This window comes from Barbatula barbatula, assembly GCF_947034865.1.
Source record: "Barbatula barbatula genome assembly, chromosome: 10".
NCBI classification, from domain to species: Eukaryota; Metazoa; Chordata; class Actinopteri; order Cypriniformes; family Nemacheilidae; genus Barbatula; species Barbatula barbatula.
Genome location: NC_136773.1, coordinates 9,647,979 through 9,663,681, shown reverse-complemented (window position 1 = coordinate 9,663,681; position 15,703 = coordinate 9,647,979). Strand labels below are relative to the sequence as shown.

General features: G+C 38.0%; 1 protein-coding gene across 2 annotated transcripts; it reads right to left on the bottom strand.

Moving 5' to 3' along the window:
- Positions 1-166: 166 nt before the first annotated feature.
- Positions 167-12,979, bottom strand: depdc7a (DEP domain containing 7, paralog a). Of its 2 annotated transcripts, XR_013787194.1 has the most exons (10): positions 12,846-12,962; positions 7,621-8,047; positions 6,389-6,516; positions 5,572-5,764; positions 5,014-5,234; positions 4,089-4,231; positions 2,942-3,067; positions 2,480-2,558; positions 1,270-2,203; positions 167-364 (listed from the first exon to the last, which is right to left on the bottom strand). XR_013787194.1 is itself a non-coding variant. In XM_079465529.1 (9 exons), the coding sequence occupies exons 1-9, from the start codon at positions 12,859-12,861 to the stop codon at positions 1,992-1,994; spliced, it is 1,545 nt and encodes a 514-aa protein (XP_079321655.1). In that variant the 5' UTR covers positions 12,862-12,979; the 3' UTR covers positions 167-1,991. The 2 variants fall into 2 exon arrangements, 1 of the variants encoding a protein (XP_079321655.1); XM_079465529.1 differs by having other exon boundaries at positions 167-2,203; positions 12,846-12,979.
- Between the last annotated feature and the right edge of the window lie 2,724 nt (positions 12,980-15,703).

Genomic DNA, 15,703 nt, shown 5'->3' with positions numbered 1-15,703 from the left:
CATAAAATGCCACAAAATCTGTGGCTCCCCCGGATCCATCTCGGGCCCCCCGTTTGTGAAGCATTGCACTAGAGCAACCTAAAATTTTGACATAATTTGTGACGATATTAGTTGTTTTACAGAAACCATACACTTTCTATGTTTATGGTCAACATGAAATCTAAATGAAATGTTATTGTTTTTATTGTAGATTGTGAATGTAATTTTTTAACCCTTAACCTTCAACTACCCGCATGGATCTTTCATGATTAAGATCATGTCTGGTATTACATTGAATACTGCATTTAAAATAACAGGTCAAATTATTTCGGTAGTACAAAAAGAAAACAAAGACGCTTCTACAAAAGCAGTATAGTCATGACGCCTGTCAGTGGCGGCCGGCCAATAGAGGGCGCTAGGGCGCCGCCCCCCTTAAGCCACAAAAAAAATGAAAACAATTAAAACAAAAATAGTAATAATAATGAGAAAAACATCAGTATGTCAATATTTGTGTGTTTTAAATATGGAATGCACCCAGTAATACATGTAAAATATGATACAAAATCATATTTGCAACCTTTCCTCTGCCTGTCTGACCGCTTCATCAGCTCTGGGGCGATAGAGAAAGCGCCCCAAGGAGGCGGGTCTATGTAGCAGTTAAGCCAATTGCTAATTTAAGATTTGAATGTATGACATAAAATTTAGCCAATCAGCGTTCTTAAATAGAATCCAAGAAGGGCGATCATTTTATCGCCCCAAGCCCTGATAAAATAAGGACTGGGCTCTAGGGGCGCCATTTTTACTAAACGACAATGGCGAGCGCGGACGTTACTCCTCCAAGACCCAGTCAAAGGTTTGAGTTCAGCCACTTGATATCCATTTCTATATTATACATCCTTTATACAGTGTAAGAATTCCTATAAACTTTATAATAATTTAATGTTATTGTCCACTTTCCACTCTGTTCTGACAGCATGCATATTGTGTTGCCTATTTACTACCAATGGCACCAACAGCCTTTCCAAAAGATGTTACTTATATGTAGAAATAGTCAATTGTTTACAAGTTCAGTTTAAATGCAAATAAAAGGCTTGTGTTTGTGCATCATGATGTTTATGTTTTTGTGTACGAATGCCTCAACTTTTTAATATTGGCATTAAATAATTACTGACTATTTCACTGAGCACTGCTGTCCTGCAGTTTGTGTTAAATTTTATTGCGATGGTTACGGAAACAAAAAAGTATGGCACAGCCCCACCGAGAATATTTTTCACCAGCCGCCACTGACGCCTGTACTGTACGTATGTTTGAAACGAGATCAATGTGTTCACACCTACATCTCACTCACTGTGGATAGAACCAATGCCTTCAAAGAGAAAACATTTTATTGCTTTGTAATGGAACCCATCCTTAATCTCAACATCTATTTGTTAATGCTAATTTACTGGTTTTCTGCTGAAATAGAATAATTTGTCCGATGTCTGAAATATTAGCAGCGCAAGATATTTGAGATATCTAAAGTCATCGGTTATCTCAGTGCTTTGTTCTGGAGCAGCTGGTGCTGGTCATATGATTTTAAAATCCATCTTTTGTTTTCCAACTATTGTTGATGCCACGCATTATTTGCACAGCGATACAGCTGCACTGTTCCCTCGAGTCATTTCTGTAATGCTCATTCCAAACACCAGCCCTGTTACACAACAATACCGAATACATTCATCAGTGGAAGCCTACGTAGGACGTTTGACCTTCTCCTTGCCGAGAAAACAAAATTCATGGGAGTATGAAATGACTGATGGTACCATGGTATAGACACCCGGCACTGTAACAAATGATAGAGCATTCACCCATCAGTTCATTCATACGCATCAAGCTTTGACCTTTATAGCACATATTTCTAAAATAAAACTCAACGGGTTTTCCTTTTCTTTCTCCAAAATATACATATTTACATACAAAATAATCTTTACATATCATACAGTAGTTCCTTGGTTTGATGGAAGGTGGTTTCATCAACAAGCACTGGATATTCTGTTGCCAAAATATTGCACAAATATTTCAGGATGGCCTTTGTAAAATTGTCCCAGGAGTCTCCGCTTCTCTTTCGCAGAAAGTTTAGAGTTCTCGTGAATCGTTTTAAGCAAAGTCCAAAGCTCTTCTCTGGTGGTTTTCTGAACTGTTTCTATGTAATCTTTTCCGTTAAGACGCCGACAGTAGGTTGTACCTAAGAAAGGCAAGAGATTGGAATGAATTATTTTAGTAAACAAATGGTTTTAGGATGACAAATCTGTGTTTTGTTCTGAAATACATGTGACCACCCACCTTAAACATTCAGAATATATTTTCACCACTTATCATTTACATTGAATTTATGCATTTGGCAGACGCTTTAATCCAAAGCGTCTTACATTGCATTGTACTATACATTTGTACGTGCAAATAATTTTCATTTTTGGGTTCTAGTAAAAAGTCGCTCCAATGCAACTTATTGTGTCCTTACCTGTGATGAGATCTGGATCCGCTCCCTTAATGACATTCGTCAGTCTGTCGCTTACAAGTTTGTGCAATGTGACAGGAATCTATAGAAAAAAAGAATCACATTACTCCAAATTTTGAGGGTTCTTGCTGTCTGGCACAGAAACTCTATCTGAATGATCTGAATTATTGACTGTTGGCACATTTTCAAAACATATGAAGACCATTAAGAGTGTTATATGTGTGATTTTATTACAGGGATCTTTGGAATACCTGATACTGATTGGTCGTGTAATGACCACTCAACTACATCATTGACGGTTGTCCCAGACAACAAAGTGTCGTGTCTTTGGTATCATCACGTTGGACTCATACAAGTGGACAATTATTCCAACTTAAATCCAAATGTCATTATAACTAACTTCATGTCAGGGTCATGATCTTCTTGTCAGGATTCATTTTGCATTGATTGATTGGTTTCTCTTACCTTAGAGAGGTCGGGATGGTTGTCCATCATGAAAAGAACCAGTAGATCAACTTTCCCTTTGGCTAATTTAGTCCCATACACAATAGCGTTGGAGAACGCCCTCTTCACTGCCATTCTGTTCTCTATCTGCAAAACAAACAAGCAGCTTGTTAATTGTCTGCAGTCGTGTAGGAATGCAATTCATGTAGGTGTAAAAACCCAAAAAACACCAGTCGAAGTCGCCTATGAATTTTATTTCGCAACAGACCGGCCAGCTCTTTATAGTTTCTTGGCTTTTGACAATCACACTTTGTGTAGTATGAACATTCACTGGGTAAAATGACCAGCTGTTTTGGAAGATCAATGGATCTATATCTCTTTGTAACAAGTGAAAAGGAACCAACATTTTTTTAATTCAACCTGCTACTACAGTGTAAAAAACCCATGCTGTTACAGAATACATTTTCCACATATAATGTCAACATCTGTACAGATGTTTTTGAATCTGTTAAAACAAGTAAAATTACAGAAAAAGGCCACAAATTTACAAGATAACGTAGAAAACTTAATTTTACAGGGGAAACTGTCATTTTTACTGTCATTTATTGAAAATACGGTCCAAAAACATTTCAATTACAGAAAAAGACCACACATTTACAAGAAAAACTGAAATTTTACCGGGAAACGTTATGGTTTATTTATGGCGCCCCATCTGCCAGACAAAATATCAGTTTTTACAGCATAAGTACGTTTTTTTTTTTGTTGAAAGTCCGGTCCAGAAACCGTAAAATTACAGAAAAAGACTGCAAATAAAATAAATACGGGTAAAAACTTAATTTTACAGGATATTATAGGATGTTATCTTATGGTTTATTTATGGTTGCCCAGTTTCCAGAAAATATAATATTTTACAGGATTTTGTTTCAAGTATACAACATCTCTAAACATACTTGATGCAGAGCTACATGATAAATCAGAGTGCTTTCATCTCATTATTGACCACCGTACACTCACAGTCCAGAGTCTCCATTACTGGCTTTGCACATTATTGAGCGACATCATCAACATAAAAATCAGCCAGGAGTTAAATTCATAACAACAATCTTTGCCCTGAGATCCCTTATTCAGTTCGGATAATATTGACCAGTCTTCTCCTAATGAATTTTACCTCTTTGTGTAGTTTGAGTTCTTGTGGGCTGCCGGCGAGGGCCATGAAGCGCAGTAACCTGCGGAGTTCCTCTCTGCTGCGCGAGTCCTGAAGCTTCAGACACAACTGAAGAGACTCCAGCGCTTGATCACGCTTCCCGTTTACTGCACACATTAAAAAGATATTATTTGATATGAGCATAGACGACAACAGAATGTGTTTGAAGTAATCGAAGGCTAAGATTCTTAAAAAAATGTGTGTTAAGTGTTTGATTTGAAGGGTCCTGGACCACCTATAAGCATGAAGGAAAGCCCCATTAAAACTAGACTCTGTTAAAACTAGAATGCTAGAAACATACACTTTTTGTATTGTGCTGACAGAGCAACATTGTCTAAATCAATTTCATAAACCCTGGCAGAGAATTTAAAGGTACAAAAAACAAATGTAAAGATCCAGTGTGTAATTTTTGGAGGATCTATTGAAAGAAACGCAGTATAATATACATTACTATGTGTTCAGAGGTGTATAAACCGTTTTCTTATCTTAGTCTGAGCTGTTTCTATCTACATACACCTTGGGTCCCCTTACATGAAATTCACCATGTTGTTTCTACAGTAGCCCTTAACTACTCTTTGTGAAAACATGATCTCCTTCAGCAACGTGACCAAATGTAAGTGCTATGCCAGCCACCGTAGTGCTTCTAAAGGGTGGGTGGAGGGCTGAAGTGAGACGTTGGCTGCAATTTGCACACTCACCACTAGATGATACAAAATTTCACTGGACCTTTAACTTGTTTATTGTTTTAATAGTTTATTTCCTATTTGTATATTTTTGTTAGTGTTTCCTAATTGTATATTTTTGCATGCATCCCTACTGTGCAACTATTAAACAAAGTTAAAAGAACCAAACGTCAGTCAAACTTTATTTGTTTTCATTTTTTACTTACCAAGCAGCTCAGACACACCAGAGTGAATGTCAAACACATGGTTACTGAGCAGCGGTGGGTATTCAGACTGGCCGTAGTGCTGCACGAGCACCCCGTACAGGAGCTGCTTGTACTGCGACGTCTCCTCCGCACATTTGGCAAGACCTCTGCTCACATCCACCACCAGCTGATCTGGAAGAAACTCCAGACAATCAACAGCTGCAGACAGCCAGTCATCTGCCCTGTTACGAACAGAAAGAATACAATCATTCAGATTACATTTTCCTCGCAGATGTTGTGTGATCACAAAGAAATGTTTCATTCAACAGAAAATGTGACTTGAGGAAGAAAGGAGGTTTCGTGAAGGGGTCGGGGAGACCACATGACCTGCAGGGTTAAGTATTCCATAATGGCCAGATGACCCCTGTCTGGACCATATATGCTGCAAAGCACTCTTAATGTACTTACATACGTTTCAAGATTTTATATATGTTTAACATCACCCAATAACTTCCTATTCCTCAAATGTGTTTTTATTTATGATATATTATATAGCTGTATACTGTAGCTGTAACATACTGAGCCTCACTGAAGGCCTTCAGGATCTCTCGGTCCATGTAGCTGCTGGTGTAGAGTAGGTCAGGGTCACTGTCCATGCTGTGGAGGGGTGGGCGAGGACTCTCTCTGCCCTCTAACAGACTCTCCAGAAGAGGAAGTTCAATCAGCTGGAGAAGCCTCAGCACTGTCTGCTGCCTCCATATCTCATCTATCACTGACCGACACAAAGAGTTAAACGTTAACCCACTTAAATCCTGTATTTTACTGTGTAAGCATTAACCAGGCTTTCTTCAGAAAGTGTCCAAAATAGCTTTTCATTAGAACGCTGTTATAGATTTTTATTCATAGAAAGAAAAACCCTCAGGTTCTTCAACAAAACTGCCCACGGTACTATATGTGTGCATAGACATACATTCAAGTTTACGTTCAATTCAAATATAGTATGTAACTATATACAGTACATTATGGAGTAAGTAAACTAATATTAATCAACTTTGCTGTAGCTCAGTGTCTAGCATGGTGCTAACAACGCCAAGGTCATGGGTTGGATCCCAGGGGATTGTCAAACTTAGAAACAAACAAGTATAGGATAATGCTATGTTAGTCACTTTGGATAAAAGCGTCTGCCAAATGCATAAATGTAAATGTAACTTTTAAGTGTAGAACTACTCAATTGGCTCCTCAATGGTGTACAAGTATTGAATACTTTTGGAGTATCATTTGGAGTATATCACAAAGAACAATTAAAGAACACTGTTCATATATTTTCTTATTTTTAACTTAAAAGAAGTGGCACACAATAGTAATACAAAGACGTTTAATTCTGGTGAAAACTTACACTCTTGCGATAAACCCAGATTCCTCATCTGTGGCGTGATATTGTTCATGTTCAGATTTCCTAACACATCCTCCAGTGATTTGTCTGTTTTGACAGGGTAGTGGTTTGAATACACGGCATCTTCTTTCCTGAAAATAGAAATGAGATACGTGTATTATTCTGTGCATGTTTATGTCTTCTATTGTTTTTCTCTCTAGGAAAACATGCTGAATAAGTGAAATACATTCACGAAGGAACTACCAAATAAGGACGTATTACATGATCCACAGTGATGTTGACATATCACAGGGTTTTGAAAATGATTGGCTTTTAATAGCATCTTCAGTTTTTTTTTATGTATTACAGCTATAAAATCTCAAATGCAAAATCATTCTGAGAAATCCACATGACATTCTTTTGAGGCCTTACACTTTCCACTAAATAATATAGCGACTAATAGCAAGTAAATGATTAACTAGTTCTGCAAGGTTGTGCAAAGGTGATCTGCAGCTTCTGTATTATGTTTCCATGTACTTTTGTAACCTGTGACATATCTTTTTAAAAACTGTTTTAAGTACAGCCATCACATGACATTTGCTTTAGGTCAATTTATAGCCTATACTGATAGTAAAGCTATTTAATACATGAATAGAGCAAAACAATCAATCACATCAGGGAAATGGTTTCAGACGTACATCAGACGCAAACTGGATAACAGCAAGTGCATCTGGTTGTTCAGGCCATAGATACGCACACATAGATTCCACATCTGACGGCTTCAGACACATTTAACAATAAAGATAAACCTCTCATCTGCTATTTTATATGATAAATATTCATATTAATCATATAAAACAACCTAATATATTAACACTTTTGCTATGTCTCGCCATAGGACATGTCTCTTCAACTACCCATTTATTATGTCGATATAAGTTGAATGTATTTTTTTATGTCAGGTGTAGTTTAGTTTTTATTTATTTAGTTAGTTATATAGTTAACTGTTAACGTATTTAATGTTAGTTCTGAGGCTATATTTCTTATATATATTTAAAGTTCTTCATTTGATTTCAATTAACAGAAAAGTTTTCACAGTTTTAGTGAACTATACAAGAAACAGCTGCATCTATATGTATATGTCTATGGTACAGGACACATATATCAACTTTACTCCTCAAGCTACATCCGACTACACTACTCATTTGACATCTATGTGACAACATCTCTTAATAAATGCTGTGAGATGATGATACCTTTGGTGGGATGTACTATAGCTGTTCTTCTGAAGCGAGTCCATTGTGTTCTCTGTGGTCTCTGAGCTTGATGTGCCAGGGGTCGACCTGTTCAAAAACCTGTACAGACTACAGCTGCTGTCCTCAAACTTGGCTTGCCTCTTTTCCTTCCCAAAAACCTTGGTGTCCACCGCCTCAAACACCCTGGCCTCCATAAGGGCCTGGCAGAGTCGGACGGCTTTAGATCGAGGCACCTCGGGATCTCTGCAGACCTTACTCTGAATGATATGAGCCAAAACCACATCCACAGCTTCAGAGCCCAAAAAACAATCGTGATAGATCTTCAGATTGTGTCGTCTCCTCTTCACCTCCACCTGCGTCTGAAGGTTGTTGATGATGTTAGTCCAGATGTTAGTGGCTCGGAACGGCTTCCCAGCCATCCCGCTGTCTGTCAAGAGATGGATTGGACAGATTCAAGAATTAAACACATAGTATGATGTCGACAATCCCAGATTCAATGTAGCTTTTGACAGCAAGGAGACACATTTAGTAATACATTTGCAAAAAGTTTGTGTTTACATCAAATATGTCTGTGTACTGTGCATATTAATTATGTGTCGATATGCACATACACGTATATATTTAAGAAAAAATGTATATGTATAAATGTACGTGCATTTAATACAAAGTTAATATGCACAGCACACATTATGTAAACAAACTTTTATTCAAGTTAATCGCTTGACAGCTTTGGTTAAAACGGCATCTATCTTCAATGTTTGAAGGTTGTAATGGTGGACCGTATTATTTTTAGCATATGACTTAACGTTTGGTCCCTGACACACAGATGAGTCCTGGACCACTTTAATGGTGCTTTTCGCAGCCCCTGGTTACCATGTGTCCATCATTTAGAGAAGACTTTTAATCATAACGGCAATTATAAACCATTTATTATGACATAGAAATGTGCACAAACGCTCATAACTTGGTTATCTAGCACAGACAAGCCAAACCCTGTGGCTAAACGCCAGACGCGGCAGAGAAATGTTTTGTCCCTTCCTGCAAAGACATGTTTTATCGTTCAATGAATCAATGTTCTTTCAACTTGTCTTGAAAGACTAAACCAAAGATCAGCTTTAACAATTACATACGCCTGGCACTGTCTGAATTGTAACATTGGAGTAAGTCTGCAAAAGGAAATTCGGACCAGGAGGATTTTGCGTGCCAATATTTCATTTCAGTTCTTTATCATTATAATCAATGTGTCAGCTGCGAAGCTTGAATTTTCCCATGTTATGCTCTCACGGGTGTAATGCTGGACTACAGAAGGCTATTACAGATCCAGTCTTCCAACACAAAGAGCATCCGCGGCCAAAGTCAACACCGCACCAGCATTACAAATGACAGTGCAGAGGTTGACCATTCTTAAGAGCGCCGATTCCTGTGGAGTTTTTATGTCCAGACAAAGATGAAGGTCCAAATTACCCGTCAGGGATCAAGGTCTGTCCTAAAAGCCTACATGGTAATACAAGTACAGAAATTCGATTGAGACCCACTCCTCACATACACACCCAGTTATCAATGGAAGCAATCTACATTCGGTGGACAACAGTTGGCTGCGTTATAAAAGACTCTCGGCAGAAGGAAAAGCCTTGGTTTGGGAAATCTGGGATGTGGTGGAGTTGAAGAGTTGTGTGTGAACATCTCCGTACTGACACTCAGTGCCAAATACATGCTTATGGAAATGCAATACTTATTCACTTACAGACAAAACATTCAGCTTCACACTCTGTTCTGCAAGATTTGACTAAACTCAATAGGTAACACATTATGAAAAACAATCCGAGTGTGATAAACCTGTTGATAAAGTGACTTCCCTGTTATATTCACGTCTGTTCAAATTTGAATATTACTGCTCGAACAATTGTATTTCAGTATTTGCTTAGTTTTTCTTGTTCACAAATTGATTTGATTTACTGCCCCGGCAAAAAAAAGGTTTCTTCTGCAGAACAGAAAGAAGATATTTTAAAGAATGTTGGTAACCAAACAACATCGACCCCCACTTGTGTATGGACACAAAACCACTGAGACATTTCTCAAAATATCTCGAAGCAACGCGATGAATAAATGATTGACTATTTCTGGGAGAACTATCCCACAAAAATAATTATATTTTGAATTCAAGATCATCCAAATAATACTTCATGCGTCGGTGTCACCATGGAGTGTGTCTCTGGACAGAGAGCCTCTCGTGGGATGTCATGTTTGCCCAACATCGAGGTAAATAATCTCAGAGGGAGCACACTTCACTTGAAATCATGATGGTAACTATAAACGCGACTGTTTATCATGACACAGAAATACACTGAAAAACAACTGTTTCATTTGCTTTAAATGTATAATATAAAGAAATCCTTATGACAGAAATGTGCACAAATGCTCATAATTTACCTCTTCTGCGAATACTTGACAGACAAATTAAATAAAAACACACTAACCCTCTTCTCTAAACAGGTAGTGGTCTAGCTTTTGTTGAAACTAGTAACTTTGTTTTAGCACCTATTGTACTGTTGATCTTTTATGACATATCGCTTATTGCTCCCCGAACTCGTATGTCGCTTTGGATTAAAGCTTCTGCTAAATGACTAAATGTAAATATATTACAGATGTCCTGCTTATCAAGCAGAGACAAGCCAAACGCGTTCACCCTGTGGCTACTGCAAGACAGAGTCTGTTCACATTTCAATAAAACATCTGCCCGCATATGAAGAGTTTGCTTCCAAAATGAGATTCTTAAATTCCGTTTCTATTTATTTTATTTATTGGTTTGGTTTGAGCCATAATAACTAAAAAACACACACAGCTTACTAACACAATAAAACAATCGAAACATAACATAATAAAAACAATCTCATTTTGGAACCAATGATGATAAATCCTAAAAGTCGTAAGAGCTCTTGACTTTTTATCAAAAACACAACATCACTACAACTATTAGGATGTTTAAAGTGCATAAAATACTTCTTCCACAGATGAACTTCCATCCGAAGGTTTAAGAACACGACCGTAAAAACACGATACGACACAAAACAATCTTACCGGGGGGTTTGTGCATATGCGGTGTCTGTGGTTCAAGTCAAATGTCTGCGGTGTTCGAGTTAAACATCTCCCGTGAGCGCGTGCTGTGCGCTATATCTTCCCACTCGCGAGCGCTCTATGCGCGCTATAGATCTGCACGAGCGCTCACACCCTCCCATGACGTCAGAGCATTATAAAGATCACACTTGCGTCTCACGCGCCATTTCATGTCAATAATCGAGTCGCGCGATTACAAACGTTGTTTTGGTTTTCACCCGATCGGACTCGTGCTGTTTCTATATTGACCTATAGGACTATTGAGAGAGGAGAACACTTATAGGCTATAGGCCTGCTGGGAAACATTAAAGATCATATAGTAGCATGTTTTGTAGTTTGGCCTTTGATGGTGAGGTTGTATTTTGCTCTTGTTTCCCGCTAACGTTACAGTATCTTCTGAACAGAAGCGGTGTTTATCAACAACACGCGTATTTAACCATGAAAACAACATTTGGTCAAACCTGAACGGGAAGAACGAGGCTGATCAAAGCTCTCCATGTGTGGGGTTAGAGAATATCACCTGTGGGTTTCAGGGAATGCAGACTGAGACATTAACAGACTGAGTCATATAAGACTGCAGCAAACTAATTCAATGCTAAATGCATTTTTGTAATGATTACACCTTCTTATAAAAAAACTAGGTCAACATTTAAAGACAAGACATTCCTGTTGTCTGCTCCTGTCATCACAGCCAATGGCATTAAATAACCATCCTGGATGTTCAAATGAAATGTGAAGTATGTAAGTGTCAGCTGGGGAAATGCGTTGGTTTGGGGAGAGATGGGATCTGTTTAAAACTCTGTGGTTTCTCAGCATTATGCATTTGTCACAGACTCTCTCTCACAAGAGATTGTAAGGGGGGTTGCCTCTCAATGCTAGACTTCACACTCTTTAGGGGTCTCATTCATTCCTCTCTCTCAAGTCATTTGCACTTTTAATGTCCCTCGCCAGTGCTTTTGCATTCCAATACTCAAAACCATCAACCTTCAGTGTAAATGTAGGTATCTATCCATGAGTCACTGATTATTTATAAACACTGAAACACTAAATTATTGTGTCTGTTTATTCTTAAACACAACATCCATGTAAATAGTAAAAACATATTTATTATTATTATTTATAATTACAATTAACTTTAGTGTTAGTCAAATTTTGTATTCAAGTTCTTTTTTTCCACTTTTTTATTTATTTTAAAAACTCCCAACTGTATCCTTCACGTGATCATATATCATTACTCTGAAGGTGTGACGTTTTACTAAGAAAAGTTAAGATGTGTCTTCACTTTCCGATCAGGATCACAGGTGATGGGACTTTAATAAGAATCCCCTCATGTGAAAAGCAAATGATCAAAGCTCTTCGTAAAAGTGACGCTTCCAACCAAATAAAATACAAAAACACGCATGTGTCACTGAACCGGTTCTGTCACAGATTCTTTCTGTCTTCTGAATTAGCATCAACGCATTCCAGCAGCTCAGCTCATGCTGGAGAACCTGTCATGTTTGCCCAACTTCGAGGTCAATAATCTCAGAGGGAGCACACTTGAAAACACGATGGGACTGTTTATCATGACACAGAAAAAACACTGCTTCATTTGCGTTAAATGTATAATATAAACCATTCCTTATGACATACAAATGCTCATAATTTACTTCAAGTGTATTACAGATGTCCTGCTTATCAAGCACAGACAAGCCAAACGCGTTCACCCTGTGGCTACTGCAAGACAGAGTCTGTTCACATTTCAATAAAACATCTGGCCGCATATGAAGAGTTTGCTTCCAAAATGAGATTCTTAAATTCCGTTTCTATTTATTTTATTTATTGTGCATCAATCAAACTGCAGTTGGTTGGTTTTGAAGCCATAATAACAATCGACAATAAAACAATCGATTTGTTTTCGATAATAACATAATAAAAACAATCTCATTTTGGAACCAATGATGATAAATCCTAAAAGTCGTAAGAGCTCTTGACTTTTTATCAGAAACACAACATCACTACAACTATTAGGATGTTTAAATTGCATAAAATACTTCTTCCACAGATGAACTTCCATCCGAAGGTTTAAGAACACGACCGTAAAAACACGATACGACACAAAACAATCTTACCGGGGGGTTTGTGCATATGCGGTGTCTGTGGTTCAAGTCAAATGTCTGCGGTGTTCGAGTTAAACATCTCCCGTGAGCGCGTGCTGTGCGCTAAATCTTCCCACTCGCGAGCGCTCTATGCGCGCTATAGATCTGCACGAGCGCTCACACCCTCCCATGACGTCAGAGCATTATAAAGATCACACTTGCGTCTCACGCGCCATTTCAAGTCAATAATCGAGTCGCGCGATTACAAACGTTGTTTTGGTTTTCACCCGATCGGACTTGTGCTGTTTCTATATTGACCTATAGGACTATTGAGAGAGGAGAACACTTATAGGCTATAGGCCTGCTGGGAAACATTAAAGATCATATAGTAGCATGTTTTGTAGTTTGGCCTTTGATGGTGAGGTTGTATTTTGCTCTTGTTTCCCGCTAACGTTACAGTATCTTCTGAACAGAAACGGTGTTTATCAACAACACGCGTATTTAACCATGAAAACAACATTTGGTCAAACCTGAACTGGTTGAACGGGAAGAACGAGGCTGATCAAAGCTCTCCATGTGTGGGGTTAGAGAATATCACCTGTGGGTTTCAGGGAATGCAGACTGAGACATTAACAGACTGAGTCATATAAGACTGCAGCAAACTAATTCAATGCAAAATGCATTTTTGTAATGATTCCACCTTATTGTAAACAAACTAGGTCAACATTTTAATACAAGACATTCCTGTTGTCTGCTCCTGTCATCACAGCCAATGGCATTAAATAACCATCCTGGATGTTCAAATGAAATGTGAAGTATGTAAGTGTCAGCTGGGGAAATGCGTTGGTTTGGGGAGAGATGGGATCTGTTTAAAACTCTCTGGTTTCTCAGCATGATGCATTTGTCACAGACTCTCTCTCACAAGAGATTGTAAGGGGGGTTGCCTCTCAATGCTACACTACACACTCTTTAGGGGTCTCATTCATTCCTCTCTCTCAAGTCATTTGCACTTTTAAAGTCCCTATCTGTAAACTGTCTGTGATTTATCTTCACTTTCCGGTCAGGACCACAGCTGATGGCACTTTAAGAAGAATCCTCTCATGTGAAAAGCAAATCATCAAAGCTCTTTGTAAAAGTTACCACATAAAAAACATGCATGTGTCACTGAACCGGTTCTGTCACAGATTCTTTCTGTCTTCTGAATCAGCATCAACACATTCCAGCAGCTCGGCTCATGCTGGAGAACCTGTCGGAAAGGTCGGTGTACGCTGACTCTGTTGTTCCGGTTTTCTTATCAAGAACACAGAGCCACGTTCACTTACCTGCCTAAGTTATGTGTGTTTATCTGGCAGCCTTCGTGTGAAACTGTGAGGTGTTGCATGTAATGTGAATGGGACAATGAATGATAAGTGGCTCCTGATTCGCTCATGATGATGTTTATCGGCCCGGTCATGCTTAACACAACACAATATACAGTAGCTATGAAATGTCTTCAAGAATGTGTGAGTACAGTTTATTAAGACATATTTTGTGTCATATCTCACATAAACACACAGAGTATGGATTAACGAAAAGTGCTTATTTATTTGTCAACCTTTGACACAATCACAGCAAACATTTAATGTTGAATGTACTGATGTAAGGAAATGCATTTAGTTACTTGTGGCTTTATTTTCATTGTATTAATAAAACGTTCTTTACAGTACAGTAAGCTTACATTGTTCTGAAAATACACAATGCATCTGGTAAATTTTTTTGTTATAATATAGAAATGAATACTTCACTTTTGACCAAATTGTATCTTATTTATTTAATATTATTGAATTAATACATACATTAAATTTATTTTATTTCAATATAGAAGTGAATATTCTGCTTTTGACCGAATTAAAAGGTTTTCTTTTCTTTTTTTCGCAATGTAGCGATACGATTTTGTTTGCATTGGAGTAAACTAGCATTGTTTTGAAAATACACAATGCATCTTAATGGTCTCAAAATAATCGTAATTATTTTAGCTTCTTGTCATTTTATTTTATTCTAACAGAAAAATGTATATTTATTTCATTTAATTTAAGTGATAAGACTTTGTTTACATTAACTTAAACCTACATTGTTGAGAAAGTACACAAATAGACCTAAAAAAATATTGCTTCTCTTTCTGTTTAGGTTGAAATATTCAATTTTAAAGAATACTTTGTGAGTATATTACATTTTCAAAGAGTTAATCCAGGCTTGGTAAGATGTCATCTTGTTGTAAATGGAGTTGGCTCTTGAAGATCTTGTCTGCTGTCCCAAGTGTCTTCTGAAGGGTTGGTGTTTTTTTTGTATCAATTGCCCATCAATTGTCCCCATGAACAAATCCCAGTCTCAGTGAAACCAGAACATTAAGTTGAGCATCATGAAAGAATCCTCTCAGCTCTTCTCCCACGCACCCCAACACATGTTCCTCTCAATATTCATGTCTGTCAGCTGTGGGTCAGACGCTTGCCCCTGGACAAACATCCAGTTCTCCTAGCAATACGCACACTGGAATTTTCGAACGCCCATCGCTTGATTGAATTGTACAGTGGGCTCCTTCAACAGGGACCGTGTGAGGACATTGAAGTCTTTGTTTTCAGACCATAGAGATGTTAGATTTTTGCAACAATCATATTTTATTCAACAGTCCGCTGACCCTGAAGTCACACAGCCGCATGACTAAATAGTTTCCATGAGCCATCAGGACAGCGAGGACAATATCAGACATATTGAATTAAAACGTAAATAGGGAATGTATGTGACGATAAATAAATGCATTTGACAATTTTATCCAAACTGGGAGCTTGCTCAGAATCTGGCAACATCAGTGAAGAGTTTGGGTTTTGTCTCTCTATAAGAAGAGCAGAGTACTA

Coding starts and splice junctions, on each gene's coding strand:
- depdc7a (XM_079465529.1), bottom strand. Junction 6,517..7,620: donor TATAGTACATCCCACCAAAG/GTATCATCATCT, acceptor TTCTATTTTCAG/GAAAGAAGATGCCGTGTATT. Junction 4,232..5,013: donor TGGTGTGTCTGAGCTGCTTG/GTAAGTAAAAAA, acceptor TAATGTGTGCAG/TAAACGGGAAGCGTGATCAA.